At 40.5% G+C, this 16,881-nt stretch overlaps 2 protein-coding genes across 3 annotated transcripts in view; one reads left to right on the forward strand and one right to left on the reverse strand.

The window, feature by feature from the left end:
* The window catches only part of Pkc98E (Protein kinase C), a 148,727-nt gene that overhangs the window by 87,683 nt on the left and 44,163 nt on the right, over positions 1-16,881 (reverse strand). The window lies entirely within an intron of this gene.
* LOC146000303 (iron-sulfur cluster assembly 2 homolog, mitochondrial) overlaps positions 3,739-16,881 on the forward strand; it is a 67,074-nt gene continuing 53,931 nt past the window's right edge. The window contains exon 1 of the mRNA XM_083137804.1: positions 3,739-3,803. Coding sequence (XP_082993930.1) covers positions 3,754-3,803 — 50 coding nt within the window. The 5' untranslated portion in view covers positions 3,739-3,753. The remainder of the gene's footprint in view (positions 3,804-16,881) is intronic.

Raw genomic sequence — 16,881 nt, forward strand, 5'->3', positions numbered from 1 at the left:
TATGACAGGCCGCACCAGCCTGTGTTCAATTGGCAAAACTCTCAAGCGACAGGTGTTGCCTATCGCTTCTGTGTGAAGTCTCCCTTAGATCTAATCTGTCGCGTGTTGTTATGGTGTGAAATCTCCCTGAAACCACCTCCAAGTGTTCCTTGTTCATGAGCGAAATAAACGAGGAGGGAGGGAAGTTCGCTGGATTTAGCAACTTCCCACTGAGTTGGCAACCATGGCGACAGCGGCTTGGAGGAAGTTGTGTTGATTTACTTCCTCAGAACATGTGGCAGCTTTCCATGAAACCGAAAGAATTTTCTCCCATCACGACGGGCAAGAAGACATCGGGTACAGATTGCACCGAATCATTTACCCTTGGTAACGAACCGACAGAAAAACTGGAATAGATAACTTGTTTCAGTTAGCACGAAAGCTGCCCTGAACAACACACACTTTGGCTCTAACAACAACTGCCAATCTTTAACAGTTGCCAACAGAACAGCGTACTGGTCTGGGAGCGAAACCTGTCCTGCCTACATGAATTGGGGTGTTCCGACAAAACGTACAACTTGGGTTTTCGAGACGAAACGTACCACTCAGATAAACCTGTGAAGGATTCACTAATAAGTTCAAAATATTTACTCCGCGACAAAACGTACCACTTCAATAAAAACGCTTGAACTTGACCTTGACATGTTAGACATTCCAATATGGTGCGCTATCTGCCACCCGAATCAGCAGCACCCAGTTAACTTGACTTTTCTCTATCTCTCTATCCTTCTTTCCTTCTCTCTCTCTCCCTCTTTCTTTCTCTCTCTCGGGAAAGAGAGAGAGAAAGAGGTGGGGAGGAACAAATAGAGAGAGAGAGAGAAAGAGAGGTGGAGAGAGAGAGAGAAGAGAGAGAGAAAGAGAGGTGGAGAGGGAGAGAAGAGAGAGAGAGAGAAAGAGAGGTGGAGAGAGAGAGAGAGAAGAGAGAGAGAAAGGTGGAGAGGGAGAGAAGAGAGAGAGAAAGAGAGGTGGAGAGGGAGAGAAGAGAGAGAGAGAGAAAGAGAGGTGGAGAGAGAGAGAGAGAAGAGAGAGAGAGAGAGAGAAGATTCCCTCTCTCTCTCTCATTTCTCTCTCTCTTTCTTCTCTCTCTCTCTCTCTCTTTTCTTCGTCTCTCTCTCTCTATCTCTCTCTCTTTCTCTCTCAGAGAGAGAACGAAAGAAGACATGTATTACAACACGGTGCGCTATCCAGCACTCAGCTAGGTTATTCGTTTTAGCTCATTAGTTTAGTTTAGATTAGGTTTGGTTAGGTTACATTTTGGAAGCACGGCTGAAGAAACAAATATCAACCCCGTAGTTTTTGCTGTATTGCCCAATAAGGATAAAGGAAGGACGTCAGATAGAGTGAAGGACGTCGTAATTTGGCCGAAAAATTCAACTGTGCATTTTTGAGGTCAGAGTTAAACATTGAAGGTTCGAAGAGGAAGAAGAGGTATATAAAGCATGACGAACGTCTTGAAAGAATACTGAAGCGCCATTATAAAGAAAACGGAATCCTAAGATCTTTTTTGAAGGCAATAGCTGCTTATACGCAGAAATTGAAATGAAACAGAATGATCCTCCGACATGACAAGAAACAATATTCTTGCTGCTGACAAAACTAAATTGAAAATCGAAAAAAAAAGACGAAAGGATAAAACAAAAGAAAAAATGTGGACGACAGCTTAACCACAGATGATTTGAAACACGCCAATATATATATATATTATATAATATTTTGCCAGTCCAAAGCCTGGATAAAGTGTGATGGAAATCAGCAAAACTAGAGAAAATCGTAATTTCGGTAAATGATTTTTGATGCCGTCGCATCAAGTGGTACGTTTTGTCGCATCGCAAATATTTTAAGACTCATTAGAAGACCCTTCGCAGGTAGCCGCCCACGTGGTAGGTACGTCTTGTCGCGTATTCATGAACTGGGGATTTGCTATATGTGTAAACATCGGTTCTCACTTATCGCACAAAATTCAAACACCTTCTTGGTCAAGCACAGTACTTCGTCTTCTGATGTCAGGCTAAATGTAGTGCATGCTAAGAGATTTAAACCCAAGAAGCCTAACCTAACCACGCAAGCATTCCGCGCTTACGTAAAAAGATGAAATAGCGCTTGACCAAGAAGGTGTTCGAGTCATACCCGTAAATATCGACTACACAACCCACATGTTCAACACTCAGTGGCGCAGTGGTCAATGTACCGTGCTACGAAGCCAGAACCGTGCTCAGGAATGGGCTGTATCACTGTGTGATATCATTCTCATCGTCGCCATTACCCAAGAGGTGAGAATGCAACGCAATATGACAATAATAGAAATAGAAAGAATGATACTGATAGTTAAGGGAGACTTGCGTCTTAAAATTGGGCAACCAGGATGTTCAGACCGAAGCGACACGAGCACGAACAACAGACAAGAGGCGGCATTGAGAAAATGGCCCAGTCCAAGCGACAAGCAGATTGCCGTGTCTCTTCGAAAGGTTCCATTCAGTACTGAGGATTCGCTTCCAGGCGACACGTGTGGCTGAAAGCAAAGAGGGAGAGGGAGAGGGAGGGAGGGAGAGAGAGAGGGAGAGAGAGAGAGAGAGAAAGGGAGAAGGAGAGAGAAAGAAAGAGAAGGAAATAAAAAAGAAAAAGAAATGGAGAAAATAAATAAAGAGAAAAATAAATAAAGGGATAAGGAGAGAGACCGAAGGAGAAAGGGAGAAAAAGAAAAATGGGAGAGAAAGAAAGGAAGAAGGAGAGAGAAAGAAAGGGAGAAGGAGAGAAAGAAAGAGAAGGAAATAAAACAAAAAAAGAAAGAGAAAAATAAAAGGAGAAAAGAAATAAAGAGAGAAAAAGAAATAAAGGGAGAAAGAGAGAGACCGAAGGTGAAAGGAGAGAAAGAAAAATGGAGAAAGAAAGAGAAGAAAGAAAGGTAGAATGAGAGAGAAAGAAAGAGAAGAAAATAAAACAAGAAAAAAGGGAGGGAAAAATAAAAGGAGAAAAGAAATAGAGGGAAAAAGAAATAAAGGGAGAAAGAGAGAGACCGAAGGTCGGTGAAAGAAGATAAAAAAGGGGGAAAGAAAGAAGAAAGAAAAGGAGAACGAGAGAGAAAGAAAGAGAAGGAAATAAAACAAGAAAAATAAAGGGAGAAAAATAAAAGGAGAAAATAAATAAAGGGAGAAAGAGAGAGACTGAAGGTGAAAGGAGAGAAAGAAAAAGGGGGAAAGAAAGAGAAGAAAGAAAGGGAGAACGAGAGAGAAAGAGAAGTAAATAAAACAAGAAAAAGGAATAAAGGGAGAAAAAGAAATAGAGAAAAAGAAATAAAGGGAGAAAGAAACAGACCGTAGGAGAAAGGAAGAAAGAGAAAGAATGAGAATAGAAAGGGAGAAAAAGAGAGGAAAAAAGTGAGAAAAGAAAGCGACAGAAAGAGAAAAGGAAAGAAGTCAGAAAGAAAAAGAAAGTGAGAAATAAAAAGATAAAAAGAAGAAATGGAACAGAGAGAGAAAGAAGGAAAGGTAAATGGAGAGAGAAAAAGTGTCAAAAAAGAAAAAGAGAGGAGAGAAAAAGTACAGCGAACGTATGCTACTGCATCTTAAAACACTGCTCTGCCTATTGAAACAGAACCAAGAACAAGATAAGAAGACTCTGTTGAACTTTGAATTAAGCGATTACGAATGTGGAGCTTTGAACTCTGCATCAGTATCTAATCTTCAACTCGCACGGTAGGGACCGAATTTATTTTGTATGAAGACAGTGCTGAACATCTTTCGCGTTGCATACAAGGACCTCACAAGGTAAGGATAATGTATTTTCAACCTGATTTAGTCAGTTCCGAAGTTTTCGGTTAGGCTCTAGTTATAGGACAATAGAAACCACAAATGTCCATAGTATTCTTGATGAATCGTTATCCTTAGAGTGTAGGGATCGTCGCCATTCGTGATCTAACGGTGGCGACACCAAAAGGGGGGGGGGCCGGAGGATGGCAGTTAGGAACGAAATTATTTCAACAATTAAGATAAAGTGTATTGTAAAAGTATTAATACTGCAATAACTTTCGAACTTCCAGAAAAAAACTTCGAAATGGGATATTTGTCCAAGTGAGGATGGCATTGAGGAAACAGCATCGAAAAAAAAACGAACTTCAAAAACTGACAAATTACAGACCAAGATGAAAAAGAATACTTTTACTGATCATTTTCAGCAATGAGTTAACACTGTGTCTTTGTTCATGTTTTGTTACTACTTTGGAATAAGTTATCCTTATCTTCCGCCTATTTTATAAAAATTCTCACAAAAAGTTCTAAACGCACAATTCCAGACTACCCACTCTCTCACATTTCGCCCAATAATATTAATCTAAGTGGTTAGTATAGCGCGCTACGACGCCAGGGGTCCCGGGTTCGAATCCTCGCCATGTAATGTGTGTTCTTCATGAGTGCCCCTTCACCAATTTCATCATATCATCACTCATCCTCATCTTCGCGATTAACCAAAAAGTGAAAAAAAAGCGTAGTAAAATAAATCAATCATTCGTGGACATAACAGAGGCGCGTTTAGGGGAGGCGTCGGTGTCGGCGGGGGGACATCGCCCCTTTATAAAAAGAACGTCAAATGTAGAAAAAATGCAATAAAAGACCGACAAAAAAAAACTCTCCTTATGAAGATGTCAGGCACGCCACTGACCTCGGTCTCGTCACGCTACCTACAATTCTGAACAGTTTTTTGCTGAACACAACTACTGAACATTCCGCTAACCAAGTTCCTCGTCTGGCTTGATGCTTGTCCAAACAGTCTTTTATACGACTTGGCGTGTTATATTTTAAACTTTTTAAAAACAGGAACGTGGAGTGGTCCACCCCTGTTCCCATCTGGCAACATTGGTCGCTGGCATTCCTGATAATGACAGCATGCTTCCTGTAGTGGGTTGGCACAGTGCCCGAGAGCGGCGATTTCATACGACGGGACGAAGTTGGAATGAAGTTCCACACATCTCGTTCATAAGTTAGCACGGGGGTGCCTGTTCAGTAGGAAATCTATCGAGACAAGACGAGACGAGATTTGGTACTTTCTCGGTCTCGTCTCGAGTTGCAAATCAAGTCTTGGGTTCGATATCCTGTGGGGGGTGTAAGGGGAGATCCTTCCACGTAGTACACCCTGGACTGCATTTTGCAGACGAACGAGGCTCTGGCGACTGGCCTTATGGCCAGTATAATTCTGTGTGTTGTCCTTGTGTGTGCAGAATGCCACTTAACAGCCTCAGCTTTTAACCGAAGTCAGAATATTTTAAGCTTTTAGATACACGGCTTAAGATATTTTTGTCATGGTAAAAATCCTGGGCACGCCACTGGGTAAGAGGCTTGACCCCGAATAACGCGACGGGTGCAAAATAGCCTAAGTGCTGACGCACCCAAATTTTAAATGTAAATTCAAAATTCAAATACCCGGTTGAGGCATATAGTTGGCGAGGTCCTGTGCATAAACTGAACTTAAAACTTAAAATCTGTCTCGTCTCGTCTAAACTGGCGTCAGGAAGGGATCAATGGGAGGGGGGGCACAGCCTCCCTGGAAAAAAGAATGTCAAACTATATTTCACACAAACTCGTAATTAATTCATTTTAGTCACACTAATTTGTCAATTATTATAGGGGCATTGGACAAACATGATAACTTCAAACCAATGACGTACGCAGGATTTTTTTTCGGGGGGGGGGAGGTTGGAATAGTTTGATTGATTGATTTGGTTTATTTTAATTTTCATTTCTCAAACTTTTGGGCCCGACCCTGTGGCCGAGTGGTTAGAACATCGCGCTGCGACGCCAAGGGTCCCGGGTTCGAATCCCGGTCGGGCTTGGTTGTTTGTGAATGTCCATTCATCAATTTCATCATTTCATCACTCATCCCCATCATCGCAAATTAGCCAAGAGGCACAAAACGTGAAGTAAAATAAACTAAATCAATCAATCAAACTTTTGGTTTGCAGCATCCACTGCGCATGCGCTTCCAACGGATGCGACAGGATGCAAGATATTTAGAAAACGGGCCAATCCACGTGCGACTTGTCGTGTCGCTTTGGTACGAACGGTTGCATTTATTTCTGTAGGTTGTTTTCCAAGTGATACGTGTCGCTTCGATCTGAAAGCTCCGTAAATAATTCAGGTAGATATCCGTGTAATGTAGATGTGGTTCAGAATTCCACGCATAACGGTAGAGAAGGGGAGAAGGCGAGTGGGCGGAGCTTAATAGTGCTCGCGCTGCTGCAGCTGCGTTGCCTCCTCTATGCAATCCTTTCCGCATCGCGGGTTCATTGGTCGAGCCCTATAGCTCTTTTCAGTTCTTACGGCGGGCGTTCTAGAAGCTGGCAGGGGAAGTGGGGAGCGGGGATTACGCAACAGACCAACCAGACAACAGCAGTGGCGCCGAGAGACACGACGCGGCCGGAAAAAGCACTACGTGAAACTCGTTCTACTTGCTGCTGTTTCTAATCGCGCTGGATTGGTGGCTTTCCCGCTCCCCACTTCCCATGCCAGCTTCTAGAGCGCCCGCCGTAAGAACTGAAAAGAGCTATACTTGCGCAGAAGACTAGTTTTCGTTCGCTTGCTCTACAGACTCCTGGGACAGAGTATAGATTGCACTGATCGCAGTTCGGATAATCGTTAAGACTGTTTCTGAACCATTCTTGACAAACATATGTTCAACATAGGGAGGAAGGCGACCGTCTATCTCCTGTCCCAACTATCTTTGGAGTAAGGCCGCGGCCAGCGTCAGAGAAGGGAAGGAAGTCGAGTGTGCAGAGAAGCAATACATGCTGATGCGAGGGTTGCTAACTCCAGTCGCTTTCACCCACTCCAGTTCCCTCTCGCGTGTTCATTGGTGGAGCCGTCTCGCGTCACTACTTGCGCAGAGACTTGTTTTCGTTCACCTGCTCCAGAGATAACTGGGACAGGGTATAGAGAACGAAAAACAGAAAAATTGAAAGTTAAGTTTTTTCTACGATCTAGGGAGGGGAAGCACGCATGAGACCAGGGTATGCCTATTTTCTTGTTATCTAATTCACAGAATCATGCACCATCATTCTTGCGGTCGGTGCACACCCTTAATACCTCTCCCCTCTCGCCCTTGAGTTTTCTTCCAAGTCCACTTTATGCTCAGTAAGGCTAACTGGGACTGGACCTACAGCTTAAAGTGGGATCCGACCCACTATGTGCCTCCATCGGGTATCGCACCTTCTCTCACAATTTCCTCAACATCTTCCATGAAATTCCAGACCCATTTTATGGCCATTTTGTTTCTCGTAAATTCACCGTTAACACACCTTAAGCTCATAAATACGAACTCCCTGGATAAACCCTTCTCGCGAGGAACAGTTTCGATGTCCAGCCAGATGCGAGGTTCCAAAGAGTCCCTCCCCCAGCGACCTTCCCCGCGGCGAGATGGGGCAAGAGAAGTTTCTGCAGTGGACGGTTGTATAAGCAGAAGAAACCTTAGCATTGCGCTTATGGGATTATTATCTGACTTGTTCTCTTGAGAACACCAAACCACCGATGGCGTAGAAAAACACATGAACGGAAAGGGGACACGTTGAAGATTTTATTTGTCGTCGGAAAGTCTAAAACTCGCATTTCATTAGCCGTAACTTGAAGTAGTTGCGTTTTTTTCTCTCCATAAGGAATTTGTGAGATTAATCATATGTTTTCAAACATTGTGCCTTAATATTCAATTTGCAACATGGGGGAAAATTCATACTCCCTTGTATAGTTGGGTTTATTTTCAGTAGCAGTACCCAGTCCGAGAATGTTGAAACAAATGCAGCTCCTTAAATTGGCATGGCACAAGACCGACATGAAACGATCAAACACCCAGACACCGGAAGTAATACAGTACTCACCATTTGCAACGCTAGCCTACAGAATTGTTTCACTATAACCGTGAAGTTGGCGCACTTGTATGCAACTAGTTCTTGTGCAAGAGTTAAGCATTCTTTACCCTTGTACTTTATCAGCGAAGGAAGTAGCTTCCTGGTTGTGATACGTATAAGTTCACCTGGGAACTCGGGTTCAAAGCAAATTACCCCACTGGCACATTGCAAAGAGAAAATATAGTATTCTGCCGTTTTAGCATGGAAAAATTCCGGGCTTCAAATTTTAAAATTGCATTTTCTAGGCTGTTATTTACAGTGATTTATCCACACACCATATACTTTCTCAACAGCCCTTAGGTTTTCAAAAAATGCCTGATTTATGGCCGTTTTGACACTAAAGTTATGGTTTCTGCTCTAAATAACATCCCCCCTCAGAAATCAGTTTAGAGTTTGTGCTTTAAGTCCACTTTATGCACAGACAGGCTAATCAAAACTGGACCTAGAGCTTAAAACCAGGATCCGAACAATTATGTGCCTACATCGGGTTTCGAACCCAGGACCCTTTGAGTACACGGCCACGACGTTACTACTACAATATCAGGAAAGCCCTCTCAGGAACCAAACTCAAGGCTGAGTCCACTCACATTATCTGCAATAGTTGTCAACACATTTAGTTATCCAGTAACATTAATTAAAAAGTGCCACAGCTTTATGAAACACCCTGTACATATGTACACTTACGGAGACTTCTGAGTTGTAGCGATCCTACTCAAAGTCAATGGGATTGCTACAACCCAAGTGTACGTGACTACACGCAGAAAGCATCATTTCGATGCTACGAGCCCTTGAAAAACGGCTTTTTCTATCCTGTATGAATGCAGCCATGCATTGAAGATTCATGGTTGCCACTGACTGTTATATATTCTGTCGGACCATGATGAAATTATTTAGGTAAACTACGGACAATTTGTGCAACTAGTAGAAGCACCCTGGATTGAATGAATACTTCCCGACAAGACTTACGAAGCTCTACTTTAATGCAAATACATAAAATAGGACATACAACATATGAATGAAACATACTTGCACTTCATACTACACGCATGATAACATCTGAATACTGCAAAACTAAAAATAAGTTGGGCAAGAGGCCATTTTTCTCAGATACCCGCTTATTTCCCCACGGGAATTTAATTTATTAATTAATACAAGATTGGATTAAAAGGAATTAACTCTTGTGCAAGAGTGGTTTTCCTAATAGAAGTCTCTGCCGGTAACAATACGAAGATCCAATACATTCTAATAAGTGGGCGAATATACCACATCGCTGCAGATTTTGAAATTCTGTTATCAACAGTGCAAAGGTGACACGTTAGTATTCTTAATTATTGATACTCGTGATACAGAACACACACAAACATTAAGAAACACATACTGTACTTAATTGAATTTAAAAAATTAGGCGCCAGGTGAAAATTTTCAGGCGTCATATCGATTGGGCGCCCTGTATTTTTCTACCTCTGTATTATAAAAATTGTCGTTTTCCGACAGTCAAAATAAATGACAGTGGCAACCGTGAATCTGTTATTCGTCTGCATACATACAAGATAGGTCAGTGTTTCTCAACTGACAAACTATACAGAGTCGCGAAAGATTCTCCTGAAACTCTTTTCTACAAACGCCATAATTAAAATCAAATTAATAAAATAGTTATCTCTTCTTCTAGTATAATAATATAGTCATCGATTTCCCAAATTTGTACTAAATGATTTTTTTTCGGCATTCAAAATACATGTCAAAGAAAATCTGCACTTACCAAATAAATTATGTTGGCCTGAGAAGACTACATGCATTGGTTGCATCCCAGTGGTTGGCTACTAATTTTAACCTGATTTATATTTTTCAACAAACCTAAACATTATGCCACTATTTATTAATATGAAATTTCAAGGATATGTATTAATTTAAAAAAAATAGAAAAGGTATTTGCGAGTAAAATTCTTGGGATCGGGATATGGGATTAACTTTTGGGGAGGGGGACAGAGTCTAAAAGTTTTCATCCCATAAAAATACTGTCCAGGATAATTTCCTAATAACTATTCCATTTGCAAAATCACAAATATTATTATTTATTACTTAGCTCATCAGGTCTCAGCATGTTAACAAAAGTATCCTTAACTTGTAAATTTTTGACACAAACCTCAAAATTTTGGGGGCAACTTGCCCCCGCCAAGTTACGCCTATGGATCGGGATATCCAGTTTTAGAAGAAGAATCTACCGGTCCGCGGTCACACAAAGGTTGAGAACTACAGAATATTGTTTTTTAAGGGTCCTTAGCGTCGAATGCATTCGTCCACCAGCAAATCGTTTCCAAGAAAAAAAACCTGTTAATCTTGATGTCTGCTTCTCTCTCTCTATCTCTCTCTCTCTCTCTCTCTGTGTGTATTAATATTTTGCTTAATTGCTCTATTTCTCAGGGAAATCAGTGCGAAGGTGCCACCAGTGCTGACATACAACACAGTCTAGGATGTAAAATGCGAAAGTGTGCTCGCCAAATTAACATTTTGAGGTGGTGAGTAAATGTTTATTTTTTATCATTTCGTTTGTATTTGTCTCATTTTATCTAGATTTTCTATGAGATTTGGTAAATCGCGACGACGAAGATGAAATTTTAATTACCTGAAATTGATGAACGGGCAATCGCAAAGAAACACATGGAATTTTAGTTAGGGAGATTGTGGTTCTACTGTTCGAGGGGCGGGTGGCGAATCTCCATTTCGCATGAGAGAAACTGTTGCTTAAATTATTTTGTCAACGTGAGTGGTCCATGGAGGAACGTCAGTTCAATGCCCGAAGGTGAGACTGACGTTAGCTCTCAATACTTGAAGATGAAAGTGGCGTTGACTCTCAATCCCTGAAGATGAGAGTGACGTTAGCTCTCATTCCCTCAAGACGACAATCACGTTTGCTCTCAATCTCTGAAGATGAGTGTGATGTCATCTCTCAATCCCTGAAGATGAGGGTTATGTTAGCTCTCAATCTCTAATGATGATAGTAACGTTAGCTCTAAATCCCTGAAGATGAGAGTGGCGTTAGCTCTCAATCTCTGAAGTTGAGAGTGATGTTAGCTCTCAATCTCTAAAAATGAGAGTGGCGTTAGCTCTCAATCCCTGAAGATGAGAGTGGCGTTAGCTCTCAATCCCTGAAGATGAGAGTGACGTTAGATCTCAATCTCTAAAGATGATAGTAACGTTAGCTCTAAATCCCTGAAGATGAGGGTGATGTCAGCTCTCAATCCCTGAAGATGAGAGTGATGTTAGCTCTCAATCTCTAAAAATGAGAGTGGCGTTAGCTCTCAATCCCTGAAGATGAGAGTGGCGTTAGCTCTCATTCCCTCAAGACGACAATCACGTTTGCTCTCAATCCCTGAAGATGAGGGTGATGTTAGCTCTCAATCCTTGAAGATGAGGGTGATGTTAGCTCTCAATCTCTAAAGATGATAATAACGTTAGCTCTAAATCCCTGAAGATGAGAGTGACGTTAGCTCTCAATAACTGAAGGTAACAGTGACGTTAGGTTTTTCAGCTAAAGAAGAAAAAACAATTCCGTTATCACGAAAGAGATAATTTCGACAAACTGTTTTGCATGCAACTGCAACTGACATCATAACAGAAACAGTCCACGAGAAACCAGTTTCCAATGATATTTCATCTTCTTCCAACGACATTATGATGGTTTGAAGGGTTACGTCCAGCCAGTACTTGGGCAAACCTGGAAACTCCGTGCTGTTCGGTCAGTCGGTGGAATTACCGTAATGTCGTTACCGTGTGCATAAGAAACGAATCAGAATGACAGGTGAATAATATTCCATTTACATGTGTAAACAACATGCTTATAATAGTTTTACTGGAGCACATAAATACGTTGCAAAAAGTACCTAGGTACAACGAGATTTACATTAATTTCATGGCTGTGAAACGGAGGTGGTTCAGTAGACCCAGCATAGATTTCCATGGGTGGAAATCACTGTGTTCCTGCCGGGAATCGAACCAGGGAACACTCAATTGCAAGGGAATTTCGATAGGTACTACATTACCGTGGAGGTATTTCTTGTTGACTTCACCAATTTATTCTCACCGTCGCAAATAACCTAGGAAACTAGAAATGTGATTGAATTGTATTTTCCTGTTCTCTCAGGATTGCTTTATTTTAGAAAATGGTGCATCCTTTGGAAAGTTAGGTGTATATCTTCTAGAGTGCTGCAATGAGCGTTTTTCGCTCGAGTGGCAAATAGTTCGCACGGATGCACTAGATGGCATACAGAATTGATAGTTCTTGCGCTCGAGCGGAAAACGACCGAACGAGCGAAATACACTCGAACTCTATTAGTAGACGTATTTCCGTCATTTGTCTATGGTAGCCTCAAATATGGATCGTGAAATTGAAAAACAAGTGAACATAGTCATCATCTCCATGTTAAAATATAGTTTTGTATATCTTACCGAGATAACGTGAAAATGAAATAGATGATTATGGGCTGAAACTACCTAGACTGACATTTTATATGTTTCTACGATTATTGTCACATTAAAATGATGTTCGATTAATGTTATAAATCCATTTTATTATTTCGCACAATATGATTATCCTCTTTGGTAAGTGAACAATTATGTACACGTACTTGTTGCACTGTGATAAGATATTTGTAATTGTTTAGGCAGGTCTGTCAGCATGCGTATCCATTTTACGTTTCGGTCTGTACATTAGGGTGGAGTGAAATTTTTTTTCTTGAATTTCGAAATGCCTGTAGTCAGAAAAGTTGCATTTTGGTATCAGATAGTCAAATAAAAAAAAACAGCTCTCTAGGTCAATTTCTTCTGGTGCCCCAAGGCCTCCTAAGTTTTCATATTTCCATTTATTTTACCGTATTGAAAGATACATGGAGATTTTCTTTTTTTAAAAAAATCGAAATGCCTGTAGTCAAGAAAGTTGCATTTTGGTATCAGATAGTCAAATAAAAAAAAATCAGCTCTCTAGGTCAATTTCTTCTGGTGCCCCAAGGCCTCCGAAGTTTTCATATTTCCACTTATTTTAGCGTATTGAAAGATACATGGAGAATTCTGGATGTGATGAAATTATATCTTCATATCCGCCTTTAAAAGCAAAATGAGAAAAACTCAGGAACCTCATGTTTCAGAAATTAGTGAAAGTGTTTCTCACCAACTGGTAGAAATTTTGATGAAAGCTTCATTGCCATCAGTGTCATATCAGCAAGTCGTTGCAAAAGTGAAAAAACTTCACGAACACTATCGAAATCTCTTAGAGCCTTTTAAGCTTAGACAAAATGAAGAAAACTAGAAGAAAAAATTGCATTGTATTGTTCACATGCTAACTCTACATTATTTGATATATCGTGTTGCAAGTGTAAAGACTTTTCAACCTGTGTTTGTTCTAGAGAGAAGAAAAGTACCTATTCAAGAAAGAGAATTCTTTTGGATCAAAGAACAACGAGAAAAATGTTCATTGGAAAAACTGATTTAAAAAAATCCAAAGAATTGCAGAAGAAGCAAGCAAGAAAAGCTATGGAAGAAGCAAGACTTCAGAAACATTTGTCAAGCTGTAGTGTCAATGCTGCTACTAGTAGTCCTCAATCAAGTCCATCAAGTGAACTGGAGGAAGAAGGTTGAGATACTGACAGCGACACGAGTAAAGTACTTGAAACCAAATCGGAAATGCCCTCCACTTCAGCGAATTCCTCATTAACCTCAAACGAAACTCAAATGCGGTTGCCTCTTAAGAATTTTGCTAGAGAGTGTGACAGACATCGCATATCTGACAGAAGTGCAGCTAAAATTGCTAGTGCAGTTCTTCAAGATGTAGGTGTTATTAGTGATGCAGATGTTTCTAAAGTGATAGATGGGAGCAAGGTTAGAAGGGAAAGAAGCAAAGTCAGGAAAACAGCTGCTGATAGTTTGGATACTCTGACTGGATTGTATTTTGATGGCAGGAAGGACCAGAGAAGAATTAATGAGAAGAGAGGAGTGAAGAATTATGGTCGCGTCGTAACAGAAGAATATGTGACATTAGTCCAGGAGCCAAATTCCAAGTATATAGGACACGTCACTGTATCACTATAAAAAATGAGATCTTGAGCTTATGTGCTAGGAAGGAAATAAGTATGGACGATCTTTTAGCACTTGGATGTGATGGTACAAATGTGAATACAGGAAACAAAGGAGGAGTTATTGTTTTACTCAAAAAAGAACTTGGTAGACCCCTTCAGTGGCTTATTTGTTTGCTGCATATAAATGAACTCCCACTGAGCCAAATTGATGGATTCACAACTGGTTCAAAAGATTTTTCTGGGGAAATAGGTAAAGCTCTACAAACTTGCGAAAAACAACCTCTTGTGCAATTCGATCCAATAAATGTTCCTTCTTTTTGTCAGCTTGTTGGGAATGTTGACTTTGAAGACTTAAGTACTGATCAGAGGTATCTCTATAATTGGTGTATTAGTGTAACAAATGGACACTGCAGTGATGAATTAGCGAATCGCAAACCAGGCCCATTAAACCATTCTAGGTGGCTAACAACAGCTGCAAGACTGCTAAGGTTGTATGTACCGACTGATAAACCCTTAAATAATTTGACAACTCTTGTGACCTTTGTGGTGATGGTATATACTCCAGTGCAAAGAGATGGATTTATCTTTTCAACTATCAAGTCAAGAGCATTGATGAAAACATTTCACACTAAGAAAGAATATAAGTTGTAAAAGTAATTAGTATTACGATATTGGGCTATATGTAAATGTAAAAGTTTAACATTGTTACATATTTTGGGTACTAATGGGTACTTGGGTAGTTTATTTTATGTATTTCGGTAGCACAACTTTATGGTTGTATTCAAATATATATTTTTTGCACTTGTTTACTTAGGAAACAGGGCATTCTGTGTTTCAGTTCAGGAAAATAAATAAAAAGTTATAATTTTTGGTGAGTAAATGCTGATTTTCAATATGAAATCTTCAGTGACCCTGGGGCACCACTAAAAATTAATTCTTTTTTCTGAAATAGTTAGGGTTAATTAACTGTATAATAACACAGCTTTTCCCACTACAGGCATCTTCATTTTTTGAAAAAAAAAATTTGCCCTATATTTTCACTCCACCTTACTGTACATATTGCATACTTTCATATGTGCTGTATTTGAGTCACATAATATACAAAATTATTATGGATTGGTTTCATTCCATGTATAAGTTTTAGGTTGACTGTGGTGCTTATTACACTCTGAAATACGGGACGATGCCAACCATTCCTCTACGAGTGCGTTACGTTCCAGCATAGCACGCTCGAGCGTGGGAGATTCGAACGAGTTTGAGCGAGCGAAAGTGGTCCGATGCAGTACTCTAATATCTTCATGTGCCCTTAATCTTATTATTTTTAACAAATGCTCCCACATGCCAAAGGAGTCTAACAAACATAAATCAAAGTAAAATAATAATCACAATATGGTCCAAATAGAGAAAATTATACCTGAAAATATAAATATAATTATAGCTCTGTAGCGGAGTAAAATGTCAGCATCACAAACAAAACAGACGCGTCGCTGTTCCTTGTCGGCGAGTTTGGACTGTTGGAAACAGTACATAGTTTTGTCAAGAATGGAGCCATAGTTGTGCGTAACAAGAAATTCAACTGTGTTACGGAGTAAATTTTCTTTTCATAACATATTTTAACATCAATAATATTGTTTGTTGGCAGTTCCCATGTCTTGCTATACTCGTTAGAAAGGTTTCCTTTTTCTTTAGTAGGTATGGAGCTGTGTCGCTGTTTACCCGGCGTTGACCGGGTATTTATTTAACCCAATCCATTAGGAAAGTAATAAATTCTAACTAAAGTGTAAAATGTAACTAATTTTATTTACTGGTATTTAAAAGTATAAGCACATACAAATTATAAAGTAAAATGTTTTACAAATTCACTATAATATTAATTTAACTCAAAAGTTGATTTTAACAACATTTGTAGTTTCACCTCCAGGAGCAAGAATAAATAAACTGAACGGCATTGGGAGTGTGGCAATTCATCTAAGCGACCCCGAAAGCTATGGATTCCACCTCGGCCATTTTGATGTGCTGGGATGTGATCAGCACCACGCTCCGGCCGCCGTTAACCCAGGTACTAATTCAATTGAGGCGGAGTGCGTCCCAGAGCCGCTTTTGCGGGGACAAGGCTGGATAAATTCCGACCTTGGATCACCCAACCCGGGAATCGAACCAGAGTCTTCCGCATGGCAGTCAGACATAGCCTACCGCGGTCTAGATTTAGTCTAGATAAAGCCAGTATAATGCTCTGAGGCTCGTGCTGTGCTGTCCAAATATGTTTGTGATTGTCCATGCCACATCAGTTACCCCCCACCCCGACCCCTTCCATTTAAGAATCTCAAAATGAGCAAAAAAGTTTTTTTTCCAGCTGATGTAATCTCACACACCCAGAAACCCATCACTTCCTCGACTAAACAGCGTGGACTCGAACCTGTGCAGCAATTTTATTGCAGTCGCCCGCGCAGGACTATGTCAATAATCGCACGTGTTGATCCACCCTGAGCCTTTCCCAGGCCTTTGATCTAATTGTTGTGACTGGCACGGAGCCAGATCACTGACCTCTCATTCTGTGGTACTCAACGCTACTATGGGTGAATGCGAGACATCGCCCCGTGGGTGCCTTTAAAGCGATTTACATGCATGCCGAAAACGAGTTGGAATTCAGCTTACGGCAGACTATCGACAAGCGTACTTTTACATTACCTCTTTGTCCTATCAAGTGCGTTATTTAAATGTTGAAAATTTTGTCTGTTCTCCGACAGACGAAATACCCATACAGCACTAATCTCCCAGGGATATCCATTTTTAATATCCACAATGTCCAGATCAGATCCATGGATATGGATAACCTTGGGACGTCTATTGGATATCCAGAACTGGATATCTGAAACTCGACCAATTCTT

Source organism: Lepisma saccharinum, chromosome 16 (assembly GCF_977018435.1).
Source record: "Lepisma saccharinum chromosome 16, izLepSacc3.1, whole genome shotgun sequence".
In the NCBI taxonomy this organism is placed as follows: Eukaryota; Metazoa; Arthropoda; class Insecta; order Zygentoma; family Lepismatidae; genus Lepisma; species Lepisma saccharinum.